This window comes from Otolemur garnettii, unplaced genomic scaffold (genome assembly GCF_000181295.1).
Source record: "Otolemur garnettii isolate 467f Iridium unplaced genomic scaffold, OtoGar3 scaffold00001, whole genome shotgun sequence".
Classification (NCBI taxonomy): domain Eukaryota; kingdom Metazoa; phylum Chordata; class Mammalia; order Primates; family Galagidae; genus Otolemur; species Otolemur garnettii.
In genome coordinates this window covers 37731158-37756490 of record NW_003852396.1, presented here as the reverse complement: position 1 = coordinate 37756490, position 25333 = coordinate 37731158, and the positions used below count along the sequence as shown (strand labels likewise).

The following is a 25333-nucleotide window of genomic DNA, read 5'->3' as shown; positions in this document are numbered from 1 at the left end:
CTAACTCCAGGTAAGGATCCCATGCCAGGTATGGCTGGGTTCTCTTTTTTTCCACAATTGTACTAGGAGAGCTCAGCTGAACACTCTTTCTGGTCCACCATCTTGCTCCACCCTCTCTCACTGTGGTTTTAATTTGCATTATCCTGATGATGAGTGATGTTGAGCTGTTTTTCATATGTTTATCAGCTATTTATCTTATTTTGAAAAGCTTCCATTTGTCTTTTACCAACTTTTTAATGAGGTTGTTTGGTTTGTTCTTGCTAATTTGCTTGAGTTCTTTGTAGATTATTATTAGCCCTTTATTAGATACATAGGTTGTGAATATTTTCTCCCATCCTGTAGGTTGTGTATTTTCTCTGTTGATTATTTCTTTAGCTGTGCAGAACGTTTTTAGTTTAGTCAAGTCTTACTTATTTTGTTGTTGCTGTGATTGCCATTGGAGTCTTCTTCATAAATTCTTTGTCTAGGCCATTATCTTGGTTCTCTATTCTGTTCTATACATCTACTTCTCTGTTTTTGTGCCAGTGCCATGCTGTTTTAATCACTATCAATTTATAGTATAGTTTGAGGTCTGGTAGCATGATTCTTCCTGTTTTGTTGTTATTTCTGAGTAATGTCTGGGCTATTCGAGGCTTTTTCTGATTCCATATAAAATGAAGTATTATTTTTTCAAGATCTTTAAAGTATGATGGTGGAGCTTTAATAGGGATTACATTAAAATTGTATATTGCTTTGGTAGTATGGACATTTTAACAATGTTGATTCTTCCCAGCCATGAGCATGGTATGTTTTTCCATTTGTTAACACCTTCAGCTATTTTTTCTTAGAGTTTCATAGTTCTCTTTATAGAGATCTTTCATGTCCTTTGTTAGGTAAACTCCCAAATATTTCATCTTCTTTGGCACTGCTGTGAATGGAATAGAGTCCTTGAATGTTTTTTCAGCTTGACTATTATTGGTATATATAAAAGCTACTGATTTATGAGTGTTGATTTTGTAACTTGAGGTGCTGCTGTATTCCTTGATCGCTTCTAAGAATTTTGTAGTACAATCCCTTGTATTTTCCAGATATACAATTATATCATCTGTGTAAGAATGAAGTTTGATCTCTTCTGACCCTATATGGATACCCTTGATTGCCTTTTCTTCCCTAATTGCGATGGCTAAAACTTCCATTACAATGTTAAAGAGCAGTGGAGACAATGGGCAACCTTGTCTGGTTCCTGATCTGAGTGGAAATGATTTTAATTTAAGTCCATTCAATACAATGTTGGCTGGAGGTTTGCAGTAGATGGCCTCTATGAGTTTAAGAAATGTCCCTTCTATATCAATGTTTTTAAGTGTTCTGATCATGAAGGGATGCTGGATATTATCAAAAGCTTTTTCTGCATCAATTGAGAAAATCATATGGTCTTTATTTTTTAATTTATTTATGTGATGCATTATATTTATGGATTTACGTATGTTGAACCAGCCTTGGGACCCTGGGATAAAACCTGCTTGGTCATGGTGTATAATTTTTTTGTTGTGTTGCTGGATTCTGTTGGTTAGGATTTTGTTGAATATTTTTGCATCAATATTCATTAGTGATACTGGTCTATAATTTTCCTTTCTTGTTGGGTCTTTTCCTGGTTTGGGGATCAAGGTGATGTTTGCTTCATAGAATGTTTTGGGTAATATTCCTTCTTTTTCTATATTTTGGAAACGGTTGAGTAATATAGGTACTAGTTACTCTTTAAAGGTTTGGTAGAATTCTGATGTGAAGCCATCTGGTCCTGGGCTTTTGTTTTTAGGGAGATTTTGTATAGTTGATGCTATTTCAGAACTTGATGTAGGCCTGTTCAACATTTCCACTTTCTTCTGGCTAATTCTTAGAATGTGGTATGCTTCCAAGTATCAGTATCAGGTTAGTTTCCTTCAGATTTTTATATTTGTGAGAATAAATTTTCTTGTAATATTCATTAATGATGAATGATGGTTCATTAATGATTCATTTTTGAATTTCTGAAGAGTCTGTTGTTATTTCATCTTTACCATTTCTGATTGATGAAATTAGAGATTTTACTCTTTTTTCTGGTTAAATAAGCCAAAGTTTATCTATTTTATTGACCTTTTCAGAAAACCAACTTTTTGATTTATGGATCTGTTATATACTCCTTTTGTTTTCAATTTCATTTAATTCTTCTCTAATTTTGGTTATTATTTTTCTTCTGCTGGGTTTGGGATTGAAATGTTCTTCCTTTTCCAGTTGCTTGAGATGTCCCATTAAGTTGTTAACTTCCTCACTTTCCATTCTCTTGAGGAAGGCTTGCAGTGCTATAAATTTTCCTCTTAGGACTGCCTTTGTGGTATCCCAGAGGTCCTGATAATTCATGTCTTCATAATCGTTTTCTTCCAAAAATTTGGTAATTTCTTTCTTAATCTCATCTCTGACCCAGCTATCATTCAGCATAAGATTATTTAGCTTCCATGTTTTTGTATGAGTATGGAGATTCTTGTTATTACTGAGTTCAACTTTTATTCCATGATGGTACGAGAAGATGCAAGGAATGATTTCTATTCTTTTAAAATTGCTGAGGTTAGACTTGTGACCTAAGATGTGGTCAATTTTGGAGTATGTTCCATGGGCTGATGAGAAGAATGTGTATTCAGTTTTGTTAGGGTGAAATGTTCTGTAGATGTCTGTTAAATCCAAATGCTGAATGGTTAAATTTAAATCTAAAATTTCTTTGCTTACTTCTTATTGAAGGATTTATCCAACACTGCCAAAGGAGTGTTAAAATCTCTGACTACTATGGAGCTAGAGGATATCAAGTTGGTCATGCCTGTTAGAGTGTCTCTTATAAATTGAAGCACATTGTGGTTGGGTGCATAAATATTAATAATTGAAATCTCATCATATTTAGTATTACCCTTAACAAATATGAAATGACCATCCTTATCCTTTCTTGCTTTTGTTGGTTTAAAGCCTATCCTATTCTATCTATGAATAAAATTGCAATACCTGCTTTTTTCCTGCTTTCCATTTGCCTGGAATATAGATGACCATCCCTTCTTCCTGAGTCTATATTTATCTTTTAAGGTAAGATGAGATTCGTGTATGCAGCAGATATCTGGCCTGAGTTTTTGTATCTAGTCAGCCAACCTATGCCTCTTTAGAGGACAATTTAAACCATTCATATTAATTGAGAGTATTGATAAGCCTGGTAAAATTTTGGGTATTGAGTTTTTCGAAATTCCAGTGGACATTTTTAATCCTCTCACCACTGTGGGAGTTGGAATTTTATCAAAAGTTTCTGAGCAAGTTTGCTTTTGTGTTGGAGGATTTTGCTGGTCATTATGGAGGATAGATCTGAGAATATCCTGGAGATCTGGTTTAGTTATGGCAAATTTCTTCAACACATATATGTCATTAAAGTATTTAATTTCTCCATCATAAATGAAACTCAGTTTAGCTGGATACAGGATCCTGGGTTGAAAGTTATTTTGTTTTAGGAGACTAAAACTCAATGACCAGGGTTGTCTAGCTTGAAATGTTTCAGCAGAGAGATCTGCAGTCATTTTAATATTCTTTCTCTTGTAGGTTATGGTTTTCTTACATCTGGCTGCTTTCTGAATTTTCTCTTTCATATTAACTTTAGTGAAGTTAATTATGATGTATCTGGGGAATGTCTTACTCCGGTTGAGTCATGCTGGGGTTCTGCAACTGTCTGCTATCTGAATTTCAGAATCTCTTGGCATGTCTGGAAAGTTGTCTTTCATAATCTCATGAAGAAGAGCCTCTGTGCTTTGTGAAGCATCTTCATCACCTTCAGGGATTCCTATAAGATGAGTATTAGTTTTCTTCAAATTATCCCAGAGCTCTCTGAGAGAATAATCCATTTTTGTTCACCATTTCTCTTCCTCTTTGAGAGTTTGGCAGCATTCAAAAGCTTCGTCTTTAATCTCATAGATCCTTTCTTCTGCTTGCTTCATTCTGTTACTGAGGGATTCTACTGTATTTCTCAGATCTTTGAGGGCTGTGAATTTTTGTCCCAATGTATCAAAATCTTTCATGATTTTATCTTTGAATTTGTTGAATTCTTGAGATAACTTTTGAAATGCTCCTTGAATTTCTAATTCCAACTTTGCCTCTATTCTATTAATGTTATTTGCAATCCAAATTCTGAATTTGATTTCTGATATCTCAGCCATCTGTTTATGAATGGGATCTTCAGTTGTGTCTGTCATATCCTTCCTTGGAGGTGTTGGTCTACTCTGGTTATTCATGTTACTGGAGTTTATCCACTGATTCTGCCCCATGATGATTTTATACCATTTGACCAGGTGAGCAGATAAGGAGATGTTGGGTGGGGTCTCCAGGAGTAGTGATTAACCAGCCCTTTACCCAAAAGCTGGGACTGGTGTCTGTACCTTTTCCTCTAGATTTTTGCCAAGGACCCATACAGTGCTATGGCCTGAGAAACTGGGAGCCTGCTTGGTGTGGAGGGGCTAAGTGGCTCTGTCTTATTTTCAGCTGGTCTCTGTCCTACCCTAGTGAATCAGTTACTTTCAGCTGAAGTCTCAGCTGTGGAGAAATACCAGCAATTAAGTTATCACGCCCCCCCCACAGGCAACAATTGGAAAATGACAAAACTTCCTGCAGCCACACACAACCAGGGCACCACTTTGGATAGTCTTCAGTTTATTGGCCCAGTTCAAGAGGTCCAAATCAATTGTCCCAATCAGCACCGGTCTCAGGTGGGAGAGTTCAAAAGTTCTCCAGCAACTAGATAGCAGGGGTCTGCTGACAGCTCAAGTATGACTTGCTCCGGTCCTCTGTGAGGTCAGAAGTACCCACCCAGCAAATAAATTCATCTGGGAAGGTTGATTCCTCCTTCCCCACCTTGCACCTCTGTCACACCTAGTCACTGGTAACCCCACAGTTCCCTCCAATGAGCATATGCTCCAAGGGTTTACACCTGCCTGAGTCACAGGGAGTATGTCTCCTTAGCCAGGCTGCTGCTCTCTGCCACTATCCAGCAGGGGGAAGTGGGGCCTGACACCCTCGGGTGCTTAATGGAGGCTGGGGTGGTTCACTCAGTTCCAGCCCTGCCCCTGATTGATGTTGCTGGCAGAATAGAACAATTTCACAGAATTTGTTTCTGTCCCTGCTACATTCCCCTGCATATCAGATGCTGTTTAAGCTCACAGAAACTGCAACTCAGCCCCAGTCTGTGCTATCCGTTCTCAGGACGGGCTTGGTTAGAGCTCACACTCAGCTGTCAGTTCCAGCCTCTGCCTGACCGCCTTTTTCTCTGCCAAGATCCCCTGAAGTTCAGGTGTGTCTTAAGCTCAGTAAAGCAGTCCTCTGGGTCATCCCCACCCTGGGAATCTGCCATCTCTGCACGCACATATTCTAGTCCCCATGCTCTACCCAGGCCAATACTGCCTCAGGCATACCCTTTACTCATGGGGCCTGTGTTTCTGTCCCAGATCTGTTCCCCCAGTGGCTGCCACCAGAAAAGATGCCCGGCTTCCTGTGGTTGCCCAGAGAGATGGGGAGTGTCTGTCTGGAATATCCCCAGAGGGGATAGGGATAGGGCATGAGCCCTGTTGTTCCCGCCGCTGCAGCTCCTGTTCTGTGTCTCAAGGGCACCATCACTTCTGTATGGTTCCCTCTCAGTTGATCATTTTCTCCTTACTCCCTTGCTGCAGAATCAGCACAGACCAACAACAGCCCTTGCCCTGTCCAGACTTCTCTAGAAAATGCCCAAGAATCTGGAGTCCATGGGGGATAGGCTTCCATCCCTCAGGGCGAGAGGGGAGGGGAGTGCTGGGACTTCAAAATTGCAGGTAGAGAATATATACAGTTTTATACAGTTTTATGCCTGGCAGGAGAGTGCCATGGCACCCTAGTAGCGGAAGGACTTCTGGTTTTTAGAGAGTCTCTCCAATGGGATAAGATGAGAAGATGTTTAAACTCTGCTCACTGGTTTGTATGGAGTACACTTCAAGCCCTTCTCATGGGGGAGGGGACTCCCATCTGTTTGGCTTTTGTACCTTTTGATTGTGTCCTTGGGGTCGCAGCTTGCCTCAGCAGGGTTGATATGTGTTCTTCAACCTTCTCTCTTGGCTTAGCTCTAAACCATAGGCTTAATTCCTAAATTTCTATCCTTTAACACTCCTTCTGGACAGGAGCCTCTGTGGAAAGCTGGCTCCAGTTGGCCATCTTGCCTCCACCCCTATATTCTTATGTGTTTTATTTTCTTTGTAGCTGTTGTGAATGGTATTGAGTCTTTGATTTGACTCTCAGCTTGACTATTACTGATATATAGGAATGCTCCTAATTTGTTGTACATTGATTTTGTGACCTGAGATTTTGCTGAATTTATTTATCAGTTCCAGGTGTCTCTTGGTGGAACCTGTGGGATTTTCTAGCTATAAGATCATATATCATCAGCAAAAGTGATAGTTTAATGTCTTCTTTCCCAATATGCATATCCTTTATTTCTTTCTTTTGCCTGATTGCTCTGCCTAGGACTTCAAAATCCTCCCACAAACAAAAGCCATGTACCAGATGGGCTCACAGCTGAACTTTATCAGATCTACAAAGAAGAGCTGGTACCCATACTGCGGAAATTATTCCATAACATACAGAAGCAGGAAATTCTCCCAAGTTCATTCTATGAAGCCAGTATCACCTTGATACCAAACAGAGAAAAAGAAGACTACAGACTAATATTTCATATGAAGATAGATGTAAAACTCTCCAATAAAATAGTAGTAAACCATCTTCAATCTCACATCAAAAAAAATTGACCATGACAAAGTGGGATTCCTTCATGTTTACATGGATGGAGCTGGAAAATGTCCTCCTTAGCAAAGTATCTCAAGAATGGAAGAAAAAGTATCCAATGTACTCAACACTATTATTAAACTAATTGTTAGCTATCTTAGGAAAGCTACAATCCGAATGGAGCCCTAGACTACAGGGAAAGGGGAGGGGGTGGGGGGGAGGATGGGTGAAGAGAATGATATTGTGGGGATCATGCCTATAATTTATCCTATTAGGGTACATGTGAATTTGTCTAAAGGTTGAATATAAATGTCTTAACACAACAATTATGAGAAAGATATGATGTCTATGTTAGCCAGTTGGATGAGAGTTTTCCAAACTGCATATGGAAGCAACACACTGTATCCTATGATAGAATTAATGTACACAATTATGATCTAATAAAAAATAAATAAAAAACAAACAAAAAAAAGTGGGATTCATCCCAGGGATATAAGGATGATTCAACATACATAAATCAGTAAGAATGATTCATCACATAAAGAGAAGTAAAAATAAAGACCATGTTATTAATGCAATAGACGCACACAAAGCATTCAGCTAAATTCAGCACCCTTTCATAAGGCATATAAGGAACATATCTAAAAATTATTGAAGCTATATATGATAAACCCACAACTTACATTGTACTGAGTGGAGAAAAGTTTGCCCACTGTCACCAATTTTATTCAACATAGTCCTGGATGTCCTAGAAAGAGATATTTAATGGAAATAATAAAATATTACTTGTACAACAGGAAATATTTGCTTAATGTTTAGTATGTGTTGATTTTGTAGAGTTTTAGAATTTTTGGAATAAATATATTTTATATATTCATATACATATACACACATGCATATATGTGTTAATATTCCATTTCTCCCTTTTCTTATGAAGATATTTTATTAATATTATAATTTTAAAGAGATTCATTTTCATACTTTTGACATTTTCACATTTTATCATTAGAATTTTTATGGTTTTCCTCCAAAGGACAATTAATAAAATTTAACAAAACTTGTTTTTAGTTAGAGAAGATATGTTCCCATCTCAAGGTGGGCAAGGGACTTGAATAGAAATTTCTCTAAAGAAGATAGGTGCATGGCCTACAGATACATGAAAAAATGCTCACCATCCTTAATCATCAGAGTAATGCAAATCGAAACTACTTTGAGATATCACGTAACTCCAGTAAGATTAGCCCATATGACAAAATCTCAAAACTGGAGATGTTGGCATGGATGTGGAGAAAAGGGAACACTTATACACTGCTGGAGGGAATGCAAATTAATTCATTCCTTTTGGAGAGACATCTGGAGAACACTTAGAGAACTGAAAATATATCTGCCATTTGATCCTGCAATTCCTTTATTAGGTATATATCCAGAAGACCAAAAATCGCATTACAAAAAAGATATTTGTATCAGAATGTTTATTGCAGCCCAATTTATAATTGCTAAGTCATGGAAGAAGCCCAAGTGCCCATCGACCCACGAATGGATCAAAAAATTGTGGTATATATACACTATGGAATATTATGCAGCCCTAAAGAAAGATGGAGACTTTGCCTCCTTTGTGTTTACATGGATGGAACTGGAAAATGTTTTTCTTAGCAAAGTATCATAAGAATGGAAGAAAAAGTATCCAATGTACACAGCCCTATTTTGAAACTAATTTATAGCTTTCATAGGAATGTTATAACCTAATTATAGCCTTAGAATATGGGAAGGGGTGTGGGAGAAGGGAGGGGAGGGGGATGAATGAGGGGAGGGAGGGTGATTAGTGGGGTCACTTCTATGGTTTATCCTACAAGGGTACAAGTGAATCTTTCTAAAAGCAGAGTATGAATGTCTTAACTCAATAACAGAAAATGACATGAAGGCCACATTAACCAGTTTGATGAGAGTATTTCAAAATGTATGTGAAAACACCACACTGTACCCCATGATTGCATTAATGTACACAGCTATGATTTAATAAAAAAAACTAAAAAAAAATAAAAAAATAAAGAAGATATGTTTATCAAGAAAATATATAGTGTCTTCTACTTGATTTTGCCCTTAAGTAGAATCTCTTGTCCCTTGGGTGAATATCTGTCAGTATTATATGTTCATTTCTAATACCTGATAAATGGCAGAGAGAGATAAAGAATTCTTATTTTTTCTCCAGGAATTTTATACCTTTGGAAGAATATTGGGACAAGGGAGCTTTGGACTAGTAATTGAAGTTACAGACAGGGAAACCCAAACTAAGTGGGCAATTAAAAAAGTGAACAAAGAAAAGGTAAGGCTTCTTAGCAGCATCATACTGAGGGTACAACACCAGCCCAGGTGGGTGTGGGTGGTACAGCCTTTCACACTAACACAGGCTACCTCTGATCCTGAGTGCCAGTCCCTCTGCTGATGCCCTAGGGAAGTGTGTGCATTTCTCTAGCCTCCTGGGAAGGGACTACTTCTTAAATTCAAGTAGGCAAATGCTGTGTGGAAAAAGCATATGGAAGGATAAACAGCATCATTATAAACAAATGTAGGTGAATTTTATCAGAGTGAGCTAAAGGTAAAGGCTGATTCTCAGTATGTGCAGGTCTAGGGCTATGGGATAGATGTCTTCACTAGAAGTAAGTCCTGTTACTCTCTCCTGATGTTGTTCTGACCTTCTTTTATCTCCTTTCATTTCATCATTATTAGCTAATTCCTGGTTTATTCATCCTACTTTCTTTTCAGTTTGGACCACTTTTTCTGCTATCTACTACTATATTGTTTACTTTTACATACGCATAGTATCCATTGTATTCCTCTTCCTCTTGGCTTCTCTTGAAGGTAGAGTCTAAAACCTCAAGACTTTACACCTGATTAGTTCATCAACTTTTAAAGTTTCTGTGCCTGACATAAAACAAAACAACATTATGGTATTTTTCGCTTGGATTTTTGATAATAAATATTTATAACTGAAGTAGTAGGTTTTTATATATTCTTTGAAACAAACTATAGCAAATTATATATAATTTCTCCCTGAAGTTTAGAGAGGCAACTAGTCTTTTTTTTTCTTTTTTTTCTTGTCTCTCTTACAATTGTGTCTTGCCCCCAAAAGGTGTGGCACACACCAAGACCCCACTCCCCTCCCTCCTTCCCTCTCTGTACTCTTCTTTTCCCCACCCCTCCCTCCTTCTTTCTCTCTCTGCTTTCCCCTTCCCCCACCCCCACTGTGTCATTAATTGTCATTAATTGTACAGAGGTAACTAATCTTAATAAAGGAACTAAGAACCATTCTAGAATCCTTAGAATTCTCTAGAATTTTAGGTAGCATCTCAAGTGCTACCTAGCATGTTATTTTCTTTACTCTTTTAATAATAGATAGGGTTAGGATACCTGCTTGCAACTTTAGGAATGAATAATCTTTCATATGCATTCACACACATATTGTTAGAATTCATAGAACACCAAGATAATAAAATAAAAGTATATAGTCAGTATATGAATTGAACTGTATGTTATTGCACTCTATAGGTCAAACTATTTGGGGAAGAGGGAGAAATAGAATTGAGATGGATATTGGGAAGAATTGTAGTAACTTTCAATATCTAGTCTAGATAAGAATTCACACTTTACAGTCACTATTTCTCTTGATTCTCTAGGTCAGTGGTTCTCAAACTTCCTAATGCTGCAACCGTTTAATATAGTTCCTGTGGGTCACAACCCACAGGTTGAGAACCGCTTCTCTAGGTTAACCTTTAAATGTGACTTTCATCCTACATGGGAAGGGCGTGGAAGATGGGCAGTATACTGTCCACTCCTGATATGCTAAAGGTTAAAGAACAAATATAATTGGAAGCTGGAGTGACTATAGGTAAAATATGAATTAGGTGAAGTTTACCATAAGATCAATACCTTTCCACTTCTTATTTTTTATTTATTTATTTATTTTTGAAACAAAGTCTCACTATGTTGCCCTCAGTGGAAAGTTGTGGTGTCACAGCTCACATCAACCTCAAACTCTTGGGCTTAAGCAATTCTCTTGCCTCAGTCTCCCAAGTAGCTGGGACTAAAGGCGCCTGCCACAATGCCTGGCTATTTTTTTGTTGTTGTAGTTGTCATTGTTGTTTGGCAGGCCTGGGCTGGGTTTGAACCTGTCAAGCCTGGTGTATGTGGCTGGCACCCTAGTGGCTGCATCGAATCCCCTTTCCACCTCTTTAAGAACCATTATATACTTTCTCAAACTGGGTGGGGGGATGTGTGGAGGAATAGAATCTTCATTATTCCTTTCAGTAATATTTTTATATGAAAATAAGACTCATAAATAAGGAAAATGCTTGTCTTCCTATGATGACAATTTTACTATCAATGGGTGTAATGATTTGTGGGTGGTGGTAATTGTGAGGGTAGAGAAAGCCCTTCTAGAATTCTTAGATGGCATTGTAGATAGTGAGTTACCTACACCCTATGTGAAGTCCTTGTGCTCCCTAGAGTGTTACTTTATCTTTTGCTGTCTGTATGGTAAGTATTTGATGTTAGGAGATAAAGCTGGGGTTAGGTTGGTCTGAAGGCAAGATCTCTCTCTCTTTTTATCTCTCTGTCTCTCTGTCCCTCCTTCAGTTAACTAAGGGGACCAGGAAGTAGCATGATGTGTGGATGAGTACAGGACTATAGACTCTCACATATAAAATATATATATATATATATATGTCCATATACATGTATACACACACATATACATGTATATATTCTATACTCCTGATCTCTATATATCAGATCTAATCAAAATAAGACAACAACAAAGAGAAAGTATTTTGTTTTTATCTTCTCTAGTTGATGTCTCTGGACATATATTTTGTTTTTATTATGCCAACATCAAAGAATCAACATAATTTTAAAGGAAATATCAAAAAGCATATTAAAATTGGAATAATTTTATAAGAGGACGGATACCATGTTGTAGCTAAGTTATAAACACAGCTGTGGCTCAAGGCCAAATTATATGTAACTTAAGTTGGACAAAGGAGAGAAAGGTCATAATTAATTTATTCAGATCATAGGAATAAATGGCATGATATTATTTGAAAAAGACACTTGAAAAATGTATGAAAAATATGAAATAACTGACATATATTGAGGAATGTAGGAGTGATTTTCATATGTGAAATCTGTGTTTCTTCACTGATTAAGGCTGGAAGCTCTGCTGTTAAGTTACTTGAACGGGAGGTGAGCATCCTAAAAAGTGTAAAACATGAACACATTATACATCTGGAACAAGTATTTGAGACACCAAAGGTAAAGCTTTTTTAGGTGCTGCATTTTCAAAGTTGTTATTACAAAATGAATATTATTATATTCTGAAATCATCCCTTTGGGGCAGTTGCCCATGCCCCTGGCATGAGTCTGTCATTAGAGATTGATGGGAACATTTGGAGAACTTTTATTATTGTTCATGTACTTATGGGTATGAAGATTAGATTGATATTTTCAGTAAATGTTCTGTGTGGCATGTTGAAACCAAATGTTTAAAATTGAAACAACTTCATATACAATTGAATAGTGATTAGAGTTCTCTTAAAGATAGCCTTCCTTTTGGTTTGGTCCTTCATTTCTCCATTAGCATCTATTGGAATATTGTCATAATTTTGCAAGGTCAGTTTCATAATCAAATTGGCAGGGATATATTTGGCATGACAATGTGAAGAAGATATTTCATCATCTGTGTCTTACTACTGAGTTCTGTCTTCTTATTTCCTTAGATATTATCATTCCTCTGTTTAAATGCCTATAATTTTCATTTAGAATTGTTCAGAAGCCTGGATTATTTGCCATTCTGCCTCCAGATTGTTTAGTGCTATGGACTTGAGTATTTCTCTGGAGGAAGAATAATGTAGTAGTTGGGCACATGGACTTTGGGGTTAGATTGCCTGTGCCTTTGAATCCTGACGCTGCTGCTTATTGTTAATTATGACTCCATGGACAAGTTACTCAACTTCTCTATACCTCAGTTTCCTCATCTATAAAATGGGTTTAATAATAGTGTCAACCTCATTTGGTTGTTGAAGGATTTAATGAGATAGTGAATCTAAAGCATCTGTATCATTAAATGCTAGCTATTGCTCTTCATTACTTTGCTTGTCTCTAAGAAAGAAATAATCAATTTGCATTGCAAACCATATGCATTATGTTTGATTTATTATGAGTGCTTGATAACAAAGATTACAGTCATCCTTTATCCATTAGCAATATGTGAATATTCTTCTCGACTCTTTTCAGTCTTAGAAGTAGTGATGTCTTTAATCTCCAGGTAGTCTTAGAATAGTTTTGTTCTTTATTGTAAGTTTTAAAGAATTGGATTATGATGCACTTTGACTTTGGTGTAGTTTTCTCCATGTTTCTTGTGCTTGGTGGATCTGTGAGTTTATGATTTTTATCAAGTTTAGAAAATTTGGGGTATTATTTTCTCAATTTTTTTTTGCCTTTTCTGCCTCCCATTTGTTAACTCCAAGTAAGATTACTTAATATTTTCCACAGTTTACTGGTGCTCTGTTCACTTTTTTCAATCTTATTTTTTTCTCCTGTTTCATTTTGTATAGTGTCTATTACTGTGATTTCAGATTCTAGTATCTTTTTCTGTATCTTTGTGTGTGTTGCTAATCTCTTCTAGTAGAAATTTGATTTGGTTTTATAAAAATCTGTGTATTCCATGTGTCTACTTAACATGCTGAATCCTTCCTCATTCTTCTGGAATATAGTTATAATAACTGTTTTAATGGCCTTTTCTATTGATTTTATCATGTGTGTCATTTCTAGGTCACTTTGATTTTTTTCTTCATTATGAGTTATATTTTCCCTCTTCTTTTTATGCCTGCTGATTTGGGACTGGATTTTTACCTTGTTTACCTTGTTGGATGCTGGATGTTGGGTTATATTTTTATAAACTATTCTTGAGCTTTATTCTAGGATATAGTTCAGTCACTTTGAAACAGTTTGATACTTTTGAAAGTTGCTTTAAGGTTTGTTAGGTGGCATCAGAGTACAGACCCTCTTCATACTCTCCCTAATGCCCCATGAAACAAGGTTTTCCACTGTGGGTAATAGGAACACAAACTGTCCCTGGCTGTGTATATGCTCCAGTGAGTGTTTTCTCTGCTCCTTTTGTGTGGTTCTTTCCCCAGCTTTGGGCAGTATCCGATACACCTGTGCTAATTAGTACTCTGCTGGAAACTTGAGGAGCTTTCTCTCTGTACAACTTTCTCCTCTTCAATACTCTGTCCTGTGAACTGTAGTTCTCTTGGTCTTCCTAGACTCCCACCTCTACCTCCGCAATTCACGGAGATGCTAGGCTCTTCTTGGTTTCTTCCTCTATGTTCTGTGGTCTGGAAATTCTCTCTAGACATAAGCTAGGATAATCAGAGGTTTCCTCTCTGTCAAGAATCACTAACCTATGCTGCCTAATGTTTAATATCTGAAATTATATATATATATGTGTGTGTGTCTAAATCTTAAATTGTTTTAGGTGGGAAGGTAAGTCTAGACTCTGCTACTCCAAGCAGGACTCTAAATCTATGATAGTTCAAAGGCAAAGAAAACCATCATTTGTTTTTGTTTTTTTTTTTTTTTTTGCTTGTTTCTTTTGTTTTTATGTATGGCTTGGCCCTTGATTTATGTAGAACAGGTCTGCCCAATCTGTCCTATAAACACTTATGAAAGTGCAAGTCTTCTGTTGATGCCACCGCAAGGGTTAATGGAAATTGCTATCTGATTGGTTATGCCATGATACTGATCATCCATTCTGACTATGCTGTGGTTTCTTGTGAGTCTCAATGTCCTCCAGGACACTTGTTTTTAATAATTATAAAAAGACTTGTTTTGTAACTTTTATTCATATAAATTTGACCAACTTACATATTTAAATTTGACATTAATTTATTATAGTGTAAGTACTACACTAATGTAACTTTTCCTTTCAAATAGTTTACTTACCGTTTCATGTACCAGCGACAGTGCTGTCAGTGGAAAGCATGTGGTCTAGTTTGAAAGCTTATTTATGTGTTATACTTTGCAGTTACTTTTGAAATTCTTTTTTTTTATTGAATGGTAACTATGTACATTAATGCACTTCTGGGGTACAGTGTGGTGTTTTCACACACTACTTTTGAAATTCTAAAGTAGCCCAAAGTTTGGTAAATCAGAATTGTTGCCATGGGAAGAATGGGAGTTAACATTCACTTGCTGTTTTCATGTTTTCTGACTGAACATAGAAGTTGCATGAGCAGTGCTTTTAGGAACAGGATCAGATCCCAGAATCTTTTTTTTGAGAGAATCTCAAACTGCCACCCTGGGTAGAGTGCCATGGCATCATCGTACCTAACAGCAACCTCCAACTCTTGGGCTCAGGCGATCTTTTTGCCTCAGTCTCACTCTTACTAAGGAGGGTCTCAAACTTGTCAGCTCAAGCAATCCACCCGCCTCAGCTTCCCAGAGTGCTAGGATTACAGGTGTGAGACACCATGCCCCACCAGATCCCAGAATCTTAAAAATGACAAAGCTTAGCAGCATAGGTTAGAATGGAGATGTGGAGGGTACTCTGTGTTTGAATGGCCATAAGTGTGAAAAGGACTTACGTTTTAGTTGACTGTGACTTTTTTTTGACTCAGTAGATGATTTGACTGTTGGAATACCTAAGGTCATCTTAATATGACTCAACAGAAGCAGAAAATAGAGGCATTTTATGCATGACTTCTTACCACTCATACCCAATTAGTCACTGAGTTCCACTGTTTCTTCTTTGTAGGTATTTTTTACATCTTTTTCTTTTTCTCTTCTTGTCTCTATTCTGTGCCTCCCATCTACCTTCTATTAAAAGAGGTCAACATATTACAGCTTGTGAACCAAATCTGGCCTGCTACCTGTTTTTGTATGGCCCATAAGCTAAGTGTTTTTCATTTTCAAATGGTTGAAAAAATTTAAATGAGTAATATTTAAAGATGTGTGAAATTTATATGAAACTCAAATTTCAGACTCTATAAATAAACTTTTCTTGAGGCTCGGCGCCTGTGGCCCAAGTGGCTAAGGCGCCCGCCACATACCCCTAAGGTGGTGGGTTTGAATCCAGCCCGGGCCCGCCAAGCAACAATGACGGCTGCAACCAAAAAATAGCCAGGCATTGTGGCGGGTGCCTGTGATCCCAGCTACTTGGGAGGAGGAGGCAGGAGACTCTCTTGAGCCCAGGCGTTGGAGGTTGCTGTGAGCTGCAATGCCACAGCACTCTACCCAGGGGGACAGCTTGAGGCTCTGTCTCAAAAAAACAAAAACAAAACAAAAACAAACAAAAAAAACTTTTCTTGAGTTGTTTATGGCTGCTTTCCTGCCATAGCAGCAGAATAGTTGTGAAAGAAACTGGCCTGCAAAGCCAGTAATACTTACTACTGGGTCTGGCCTTTATAGAAAAAGTTTGCTGAGCCCTGTTCTGTAATACTGCTAGAATTTTTGTTTAGAAATGCACAATTGGTAATATCATACACCTCCCTGCACCAGGCACCAGCTTAGAAATCTTCAGTGGCTTCTTATGGCATATGGGAAAAATCCATACCCCTTAGCATAAAATCCAAGATTCTTTAAACCTGGCATCAGGGCATTCTTTCTAGCCTCATTCCTTACCACTCTTCTCTAACTCCCTACCTAGTTCCCAATACTATTAACTCTGAGGTATCTGTTATTCTTTGAACAGTCAGTGCTATTTCAAGGTTTGGAGTCTTTGCAAATACCATGTGCTTTGCCTATTCTTTCCCACATATCTATCCAGAAATTCCTATTCAGACATCCATACCTGGCTTTAATGCAGGGGTCCTCAAACTTTTTAAATAGGGGGCCAGTTCACTGTCCCTCAGACCGTTGGAAGCTTGCACTGCGGGCCCTGGGATGAGTCGGCTGCTAAGCAGGACAGGCAGCGGCAGCAAGAACACCCGGTGGGCCACATGTGGCCTGCAGGCCGTAGTTTGAGGACATCTGCTTTAATGTATGCTCTTCAGTGAGCATTCTTTAGGGAGAGGCTGCCCCTCCTCTGTAATCCCCTGGCATTTTAGACCATTAGCACTTAACATATGATATTATAATTGTAACTATCTCTGAGCTTCTTGAGGGTAAATATAATACTATGTTCTGGCTGAGTGTGATGGCTCACACCTGTAATGCTAGCACTTTGAGAGGCTGTAGTGGAAGGAACACTTGAGGCCAGGAGTTTGACAATAGCCTGAGCAATATAGTGAAACCCCATCTCTATGAAAATATAGAACAATTAGCTGGGTGTGGTGACACACGTCTGTAGTCCCAGCTACTCTGGAGGCGGATGCAGGAGGAACACTTGAGCCTAGGAGTTTTAGTTTTCAGTGAGCTATGATGATGCCACTGTACTCTAGTCTGGGCAACAGAGAAAAGAAAGACAAAAAGAGTATGTCTTATACGTCTTTGTTTCTCTATTATCCATTACAATATCTTATACATAATAGATAATATTTTTGAATGAATAAATTGATTGAGATTATGATTATATATGCAAATATATAAAAAATTCCTGGGTATGTAATTTGTACACTTTCTCTTTCTTTTCAATATGTAATGTCAGAAAATGTACCTTGTGATGGAGCTTTGTGAGGATGGAGAACTCAAAGAAATTCTGCATAAGAAAGGGCATTTCTCAGAGAATGAGACAAGGTGGATCATTAAAAGTCTTGCATCAGCTATAGCATATCTTCACAGTAATGGTAAGAAGAGATCATCTAACTTTACTGACTCCATGAATGCAGATACCACTTTTATTTAAGGGTAATTTTATTTTGGATCCACAGTCATATAAATAACACCTGTTAATAAAGAAGATTTAACTTTTTAAGTAAAAAATTTTTCCTTTTAAATTTTTTTGTAAATACATTTTAATTAGAAACAAGGCAGGTATATAACATTGTATATGGACAAGGATGAAATTATGAACATCTTTATTCAACAGTTTATTTTATTTCAGGTTAAAGTGAGGGTACAAACAACTAGGTTACAATATTTGCATTTGTTAGGTAGAGTCCCTCTTGCAGTTGTGTCCTGTACCCAGAAGGTGTGTCATATACCCTTACATTGTGCCCATTAAGTGGGAGCACACCCATCCTCTCCTCTCCTCCCTTCTCTCCCCTCCTTCATTCCCCATCCCCCCAACTTGAATTGAATTGAGTTTTCCTCTTATGTGGGCATGTATTAGATCATCTGCTGGCTACATATTGAGTACACTGGATACTTGATTTTCCATTCTTGTGGTACTTTACTAAGAAGAATGAGTTTCAACTCTATCCAGGTTAATACATGAAATGTAAAGTCTTCTTTTTTATGGTTGAATAGTATTCCATGGTATATACCACAATATGTTAACCCATTCCTGGGTTGACAGACATTTAGGTTGTTTCCATATCTTGGTGATTATAATTGAGCTGTGATAAACAGTCTAGTGCAAGTGGCTGTATGATAAAATGATTTTTTTTTTCTTCTGGGTAGATGCCTAGTAATGGGATTGCAGGATCAAATGGGAGGTCTAATTTGAGTTCTTTAAGGATTCTCCTTACTTCTTTTCAAAGAGGCTATATTAGTTTGCAGTATTACCCACAGTGTAAAAGTGTTCACTTCTTTCCACATCCACACCAGTATCTGCAATATTGGGATTTTGTGATGGATGTGGGTTATTCTCACTGGGGTTAGGTGATAGCTCTGGGTGGTTTTGATTTGCATATCTCTGAATTAGGGACAATGAGAATTTTTATCTGTTTGTTAGCCATTTGTCTGTGAGCAGCTAATATTATCAAATCAAAAGTAGATAAATTAATATTGGATAAAGGTGAAATGACCAAAACATTTACATATTAATAATAAAATTATTCCATAAAAATAGTATTAAAAATCTAAACATTCTGGGTTTTTTTCCCTAAAAAACAAGGCCGCATGACTCAGCACCCATAGCTCAGTGAGTAGGGTGCTGGCCACATACGCTGAGGCTGGCAGGTTTGAACCCGGCCCCGGCCTGCTGAACAACAAAGGCAACTGCAACCAAAAAGTAGCCTGGCTTTGTGGTGGGCTACTTGGGAGGTTGAAGCAAGAGAATTACTTAAGTCCAAGAGTTTGAGGTTGCTGTGAGCTGTGATGCCAAGGCACTCTACCAAGGGTGACATAATAACACTCTGTCTCAAAAAAAAAAAAGGCTTTATTGTTAGAGTAATTTTAGGTTTACCACAAAATTCAGCAGAGGTACAGAGATTTTTTTCATGTATTCCCTGCTCCCTCACATCAGATGTCAAACCCACTATTAAAATCCTCCTCCTCCAGGGAGGTCTATTTGTTACAACTGATGAATGTTCATTGGCACATCACTATCAATACAGTTTACATTAGAATTCTCTCTTTGTACATTCTGTGGGTTTTGGCACATATATAATGACATAATGACATTTATCTACCTTTATAGTATCATATAGAGTAGTTCACAATACTTTTTTCCTTGCAGGCTTAGTTTGGCTTACATGTGACTTTAGAACCTTCTCATTTTACAGATGACAAAATACTTTGTTCCAGAGAGGGGCAGTGGCAGAGTTTGCTGTGGCATGCTGATATTGGAGCTCAATGGTTTAGTCAGCAGATATTTCCTGAGCATCTACTCTATTATGATTAGTCCTAGAGTAATAAAAAGTAAAAGATGAGGCTTCTGCCCTCTAGGAATTCAGGCTGCTGAGAGATTGAGTATGGAAAACAAATTGTAATTGAACTTGATAATATCTCTAATGGGAAGGCATATAAAGTGCAAGAGACATAGGCATATATTTAGTAAGTACCTTATTTGGTTTGGAAAGTTAGGAAAGAATTCATGGAGGAAACAGTATTTGATCTGAGGAATATAAAGTTGGAAAAAAATGGACTTTCCAAGCAGAGGGAAACAAATTTTGCAAGGGCTTAATAGTAGCCTAATGTCAATCCTCCCATATTAAGCTATAAATTTAGTATAATTCCAAACAAAATCTTAATAGCATTTGTCATGGAACTTGACAAGATTATTCTAATGTAGGCGAGAATAGCTAAAACAACAATGAAAAAAAAAGAAAGAACAATGGAGGCAGCAGAGAGACTTGCCCTGCAAAAAATCGAAACATGAAACTGTGTGGTATTTATGTAAGAGGAGATAAGAAGAACAATAAAAACAATAAATATTCTGAAAAGAAAGCCTAGGAATTGTGTAAGGGAACCCATAAATGATTAGGTATAATTGCCAGTCCAGGGCTAATTCAACTACATTTTTCTAGCAATTTATATGTATAACTTTTTAAGTCTAGGGAAGTGATTGTTATGGATATGAACTAAATTAGTTATTTGTAAAAAAGTCTTTGGTACATGGTTATTTGTATGTGTAAGAAAATCCTACCTGAGCTCTGACATGTTCAACTGGAGATTTTGTGTCTCAAGCATTTTTGTTTGTTTGAAAATGTGTGTTGCTATTGCATAAAAAATACCTGAAATAAGTATAGTTTGTATGTATATAGCCAAGTTACAGTGTGTTAAAATGTTTATGTTGACAGTAACATATGCATAAAAGTAAAGAAGTTATCCTCTATTTGAAGACCTAAGGATGTGGGAAACCTTGCTGGGCTTCTGACTAAGATTGGTTTTTTCCTCCTGGAAATAGCAAAGCTTGGATAGGATCTTTTTTCACACTCTAGGCCACTCATCTTGAAGAGCAGCCATTTGGGGCAGCAGGGGAATAGGTAGAGATGAAGGAGTCAAAGGAAATGGCTCCTTTAGATTGGAAATGTGGGGAAACAGGCAGAATGAGATGGAACAGGCAGAATAAGCTCGTCCCTTCTCAAATTTCCCGTAGTGGATATTAGTCAGATATGTTTATTTCTTCTATGTGTGTGCTTTCTCATTATTTTTCCATTATTCATTTCATTTTATTTTTTGTTTATTTTCTTGGTAGATATTGTACACAGAGATCTAAAACTGGAAAACATATTGGTTAAAAGCAGCTTTATTGATGCTAACAATGAATTAAACTTAAACATAAAGGTAAGATTTTAGAAATGGCAATACCTATTTGCCTATAAATATTTTGATATTAAAGTGGCAAGTACGTCTTCTTGTTAGATACATTTTGGTAGCTTTTGAGCGGCCAGATAATAAGTGGCTTGTGCTAAAGAATAAAAATTTCATAGGGATGGTTGTAACTGACAAGAATAATTTTACAAGTTAAGTGGTGCTATTGAATGTGTTTTTTAAAGTGCATATTCACTTGGATAGTTCTGAAACATTAGTTAATATCAAGCAAACAGATGCTCTGAATTCTAATTAATTTCAAAATTATGCCTGGTAATTTGATGTAAATGTGTTACAGATTTAGAGAAAAACACACCTTGGCTATGTTTTTTATACCAAATTAATTTCCCATTGAAAATTTTCCTAGGTATTAATATTTATGTCCTAGGCACATTTAATGTGCCAAGTGTTTATTCTGAAAGACTTTATTCAAATTAAGTGTTTTTAACGTTAAATGATAGCATACGTTACTTATTATTCAACACTTAAGCAACTATATTCAAAATATATGAATGTGTTAATTTAGGAATAAAATGTCTCTAAGTAACTTGCTCTGTTGCAGAAGCCAAATCCCTAAGTAATATAAATAGATTTGAAAGCATTGTTGATTTACCGAAGTAATGTTCTTGAATAGTTCCATTGCAAACACCATGAAGGCAGGAATTTTGCATGTTTTAGTTGCTTGGTATCTGTGCTTAATTAACATTTGGTGAATGAAGGCATAAGTGTTCTTCAAAGAATTAAATTGAAATGTGAAACCTCTTCCAATTTTATGTGTCTGTATAGATTTTCTATAGAGAAAGGTATGTATCATATACTACAAGTGAGATATTCATGAAAAATCCTGGAGAAATTGATTTATCTATTTAGAAAAGTAGTGATATCACATATTAATGGGAACATTTTCTTATTCCAGAAGGCATTGGAAAACTTTGCAATTGGTATCTGTAGACCAAGAGCCTGTATTTGGTTGCTTGATCAATAAATATGCCTGTTTTTCTGCTTGTAATCCAATGGTGTTCCAAGTTGGGAGAAAAGAGCACAAAGTGAATATTTAATAACCAAATATTTAATGACCAAGATTTAGAACAGAGCAGGAACACTACTGCACAGCAGCAGACCCCTCATGTATTAGCAGTTAATACTGTGTTGTTGTGGTTTCTTCCCTGTTCATTTGCTTCTTATAGTTTTCAATAGTGTAGTAATTGCTTTAATTAGTATACTCCAGAAACACAAAGGAAATAATAGTAAAGAAAGGACAGTGTTTGCCAATTATAAATAATTATAAAAGGGGGCATTTCACTCATTACTGACAAGGACAATGATTTGTATTTGTAACAGTGCTTTAAACTGGAATATAACTTGATTATCAGGAAAATAGATGATAAATATACTAAGGCCAGAATGCATGGTACAATGCATTTTTTAAATTATTGTTTTCTTTATTCTTCTAATATTGGTCCAATAATGCATTTTTAAAAGAAAAAACAACTTCTCTATCTGAAAAAAGTTAAATGACTTCTTTCAAGATACAACTTCCTGTGTTGAACTGGTCAATTATAAGGCATGAACAATCAAATCATGGGTATTCTGCTGAAGATTTCAGAAAGCAAATTTCTCTTTACCAAGTTTCTTCTCCATATAGACATGTGGGTGGGAAGGGAAAAGCAAGATTCTTATTAACAATGCAAGTAAAATCCTCTTACCCCAAGAACCTCTGAATTCAGTGCAAGGGCAATGTAGTGAAAGTCCTGTTTTCAGAATGAGTGAGCTGTGGGGCAGGGAAACAGGTGACTATGCCGGATTTCTTGTCCTAGGTGACCGATTTTGGCTTAGCAGTGAAAAAGCACGGTAGAAGTGAAGCCATGATGCAGAGCACATGTGGGACTCCTATCTACATGGGTAAGTTAGTAGACTTAAAATGATTTTTTATATGTAAAAAAGTGATTTAAAAAAGTCAATTACAACTTGAACAGTTTGAGTTTGTCATGAACTTACTGGCACTTAGTTGAGCTACTTTTTCTTTTCTTGGTCAAATAATTTTACTCATAGTTGTTTTACTCATAGTTTCTACCGCTAAAGATTTTTGTAATTTTTAATATTTCTCTGGACTTTTCTTAAAGTTGTTTTATCTTTTAGGTAATCATACCTCAAGCTTATTGTTTATGTTTACTAATGCTAAAATCATGTGTATAATTGCTTCTTTGTATTTTTATACAATTTCATTGCCATCAGTTTTTCATAAAGAGTACTGATTAAATATATTTTATAAAGCAACATTTGCTATTTTTCTACATGTGATTTTTAACAGCTTTACAAAGTCTAAATACCATAAAATGTACAATACAATGAATTTTTTATAAATTCACAATATTGTGCAGCCATCACCACAATCTATTTTAACACATTTCTACTCCAAAATGTTTCCTCATGTCCATTTGTACTCAATTTCCTTCCCATCCCAGGCCCAGGTAGCCACTAATCTCTCTAGGTTTGCCTTTTCTCCTCTCTCTAAACTTGGCCTTTCTTGGACAAGCTAAATGTGATAGCTTTGTAATTCAAATTTTCTGTATTGTTAATTTATTTTTGCTTGCTACTTCTGTTTTTGTCTAAGAGAATTATTAAAATCATTAGCCCAGATAGGGTTTTGACACAATTTTTTTAACTTTAGTAGGTTAAAAAAAAACCCACTTTATAGAAATACAAATTCTAAACAACAAAATGCACAAATATTAGGTACGAAGTTTAATGAGTTTTGACAAATGCATACCTTGTGTAATCACCACCACAATCAAGATATAGAACTTTTCTTTCACCCTGGAAAATTCTTTTGTGTCCCTTTTAGTCAATCCCTGACCCAGATCTCACCGATGATTTCTGTTACCACAGTTCAATCTTGCTTTTCTAGAAGTTTATATAAACTGAATGATGCAGTACACACCACTATGTGCTTGTCTTCTTCTGTTTCACATAATAATTTTTAGACTAATCCTTGTTTATTCATTTTTATTGCTGAGGACGGTACCTCGTTCATTGCTTTTTTACCTACTTGATGCATAAAGTTTTGAAATTGTTTTATCTTATTTGGATTCTGTTCATATCCCCCTGTTGGCAAAAGACATCTGGTCTATAGTTATATAGGGAAAATATATTCAAGTGCCCTGAGTTTTATGCCTGATTATTAGTTGTCAACACTGATAACAAGTAAGAGAACAAGAGAGAAGACAGATGGTTTGTGGAGCTTTGCTGACTTCCTAAAGGGCTCCTTGGCAGTTACTCTGGCCTCTGCCTTTCTGTGAGAGCTGGGTGACAGTGCAAGTAGATATGTCCCTGATAATTAAGAAGAATCTGAAAGAGTGAAGACCAGGAATTTCTGGCCCCTGCTGTGCAATACACCAATATGGAGATCCATCATTGAATCTAATCACAGAATTTTCCCTTGTCATAGATGCGCTGGCCGTAGAGCCACTTGAACTTTGATGATTAAGTATTTAAAGATTGTAAGTAGAATTAAAGAATACAAGTAGCTGCTTAATGGAAATATTAATTAGGTAATTTTCAATCATTAAGAGACTACTAAGTTTGTTAGTTATTTATGATTTAGCCTTTTCTCATTCTTCTGTTTATCGTTTGACAACCTTTTTTTTTTTCATTCCTTTTATCAATAGACAAAGGAAATAAGAAGAAATGAAATTCCATTTACTTTTAGTAGTTTTTATAAAATGGCAGTGGTGGTGTTATATGTGTGTGTGTGTAGGTGGGAAGAATGAAACTGTTTTCTAAAATAAAAGCATATTTTTATGTTGGAGGTACTATGTAGCTGTGTAACTTTTGGCAAGTCATTTAATATATTTGAATGTTAGTTGTTTCATTGGCTACTGTGTAGCTGTGTAGCTGTGTAACTTTAGGCAAGTCATTTAATATATTTGAACCTTAGTTGTTTCATTGGCGAAGGGAGTCAAATGCCTACATACTCATCTTACAGAATTATTAACATAATTTATACAAATAATCTACAGAAAGTACTTTGTAAATTTCAAAGTTCTATTGAAATATTTATATTTAAATATATAAATATATATAAGTTCTGAAATATATATATTTATATATACTTATATATATACATTTTATTTTTATGTTTATAACTGTTTTCTTTAAAGAAAGATATCTGATCCCTAGCTGTAGAGCTATATTAGACACATACCTGCAATATCATTTGTCACTTTTTAAAAGCCAGCCATTATTTAAAAAAAAAAAATCTTATTGTTAAAAATGTGCTATATTAAAGTAAAAAAAAAGTGTGCTCCAAACTCCCTCCCTCCACCCATTCCCCCGGTTTACCTTATAGGGGTACAGGTGAATCTTTCTAAGAGTAGAATGTGAATGTTTTAAAGCAAGAACTGAGAAAATGACATGAAGGCTGTGT

At 36.3% G+C, this 25333-nt stretch overlaps 1 protein-coding gene across 1 annotated transcript in view; it reads left to right on the top strand.

Moving 5' to 3' along the window:
* Positions 1 to 25333, top strand: part of STK33 (serine/threonine kinase 33) — a 104136-nt gene that overhangs the window by 19386 nt on the left and 59417 nt on the right. Inside the window, exons 3-7 of the mRNA XM_003781508.2 lie at positions 8987 to 9100; positions 11980 to 12084; positions 17417 to 17555; positions 20792 to 20880; positions 22725 to 22809. Of these exons, the coding sequence (XP_003781556.1) occupies positions 8987 to 9100; positions 11980 to 12084; positions 17417 to 17555; positions 20792 to 20880; positions 22725 to 22809 (532 nt within the window). The remainder of the gene's footprint in view (positions 1 to 8986; positions 9101 to 11979; positions 12085 to 17416; positions 17556 to 20791; positions 20881 to 22724; positions 22810 to 25333) is intronic.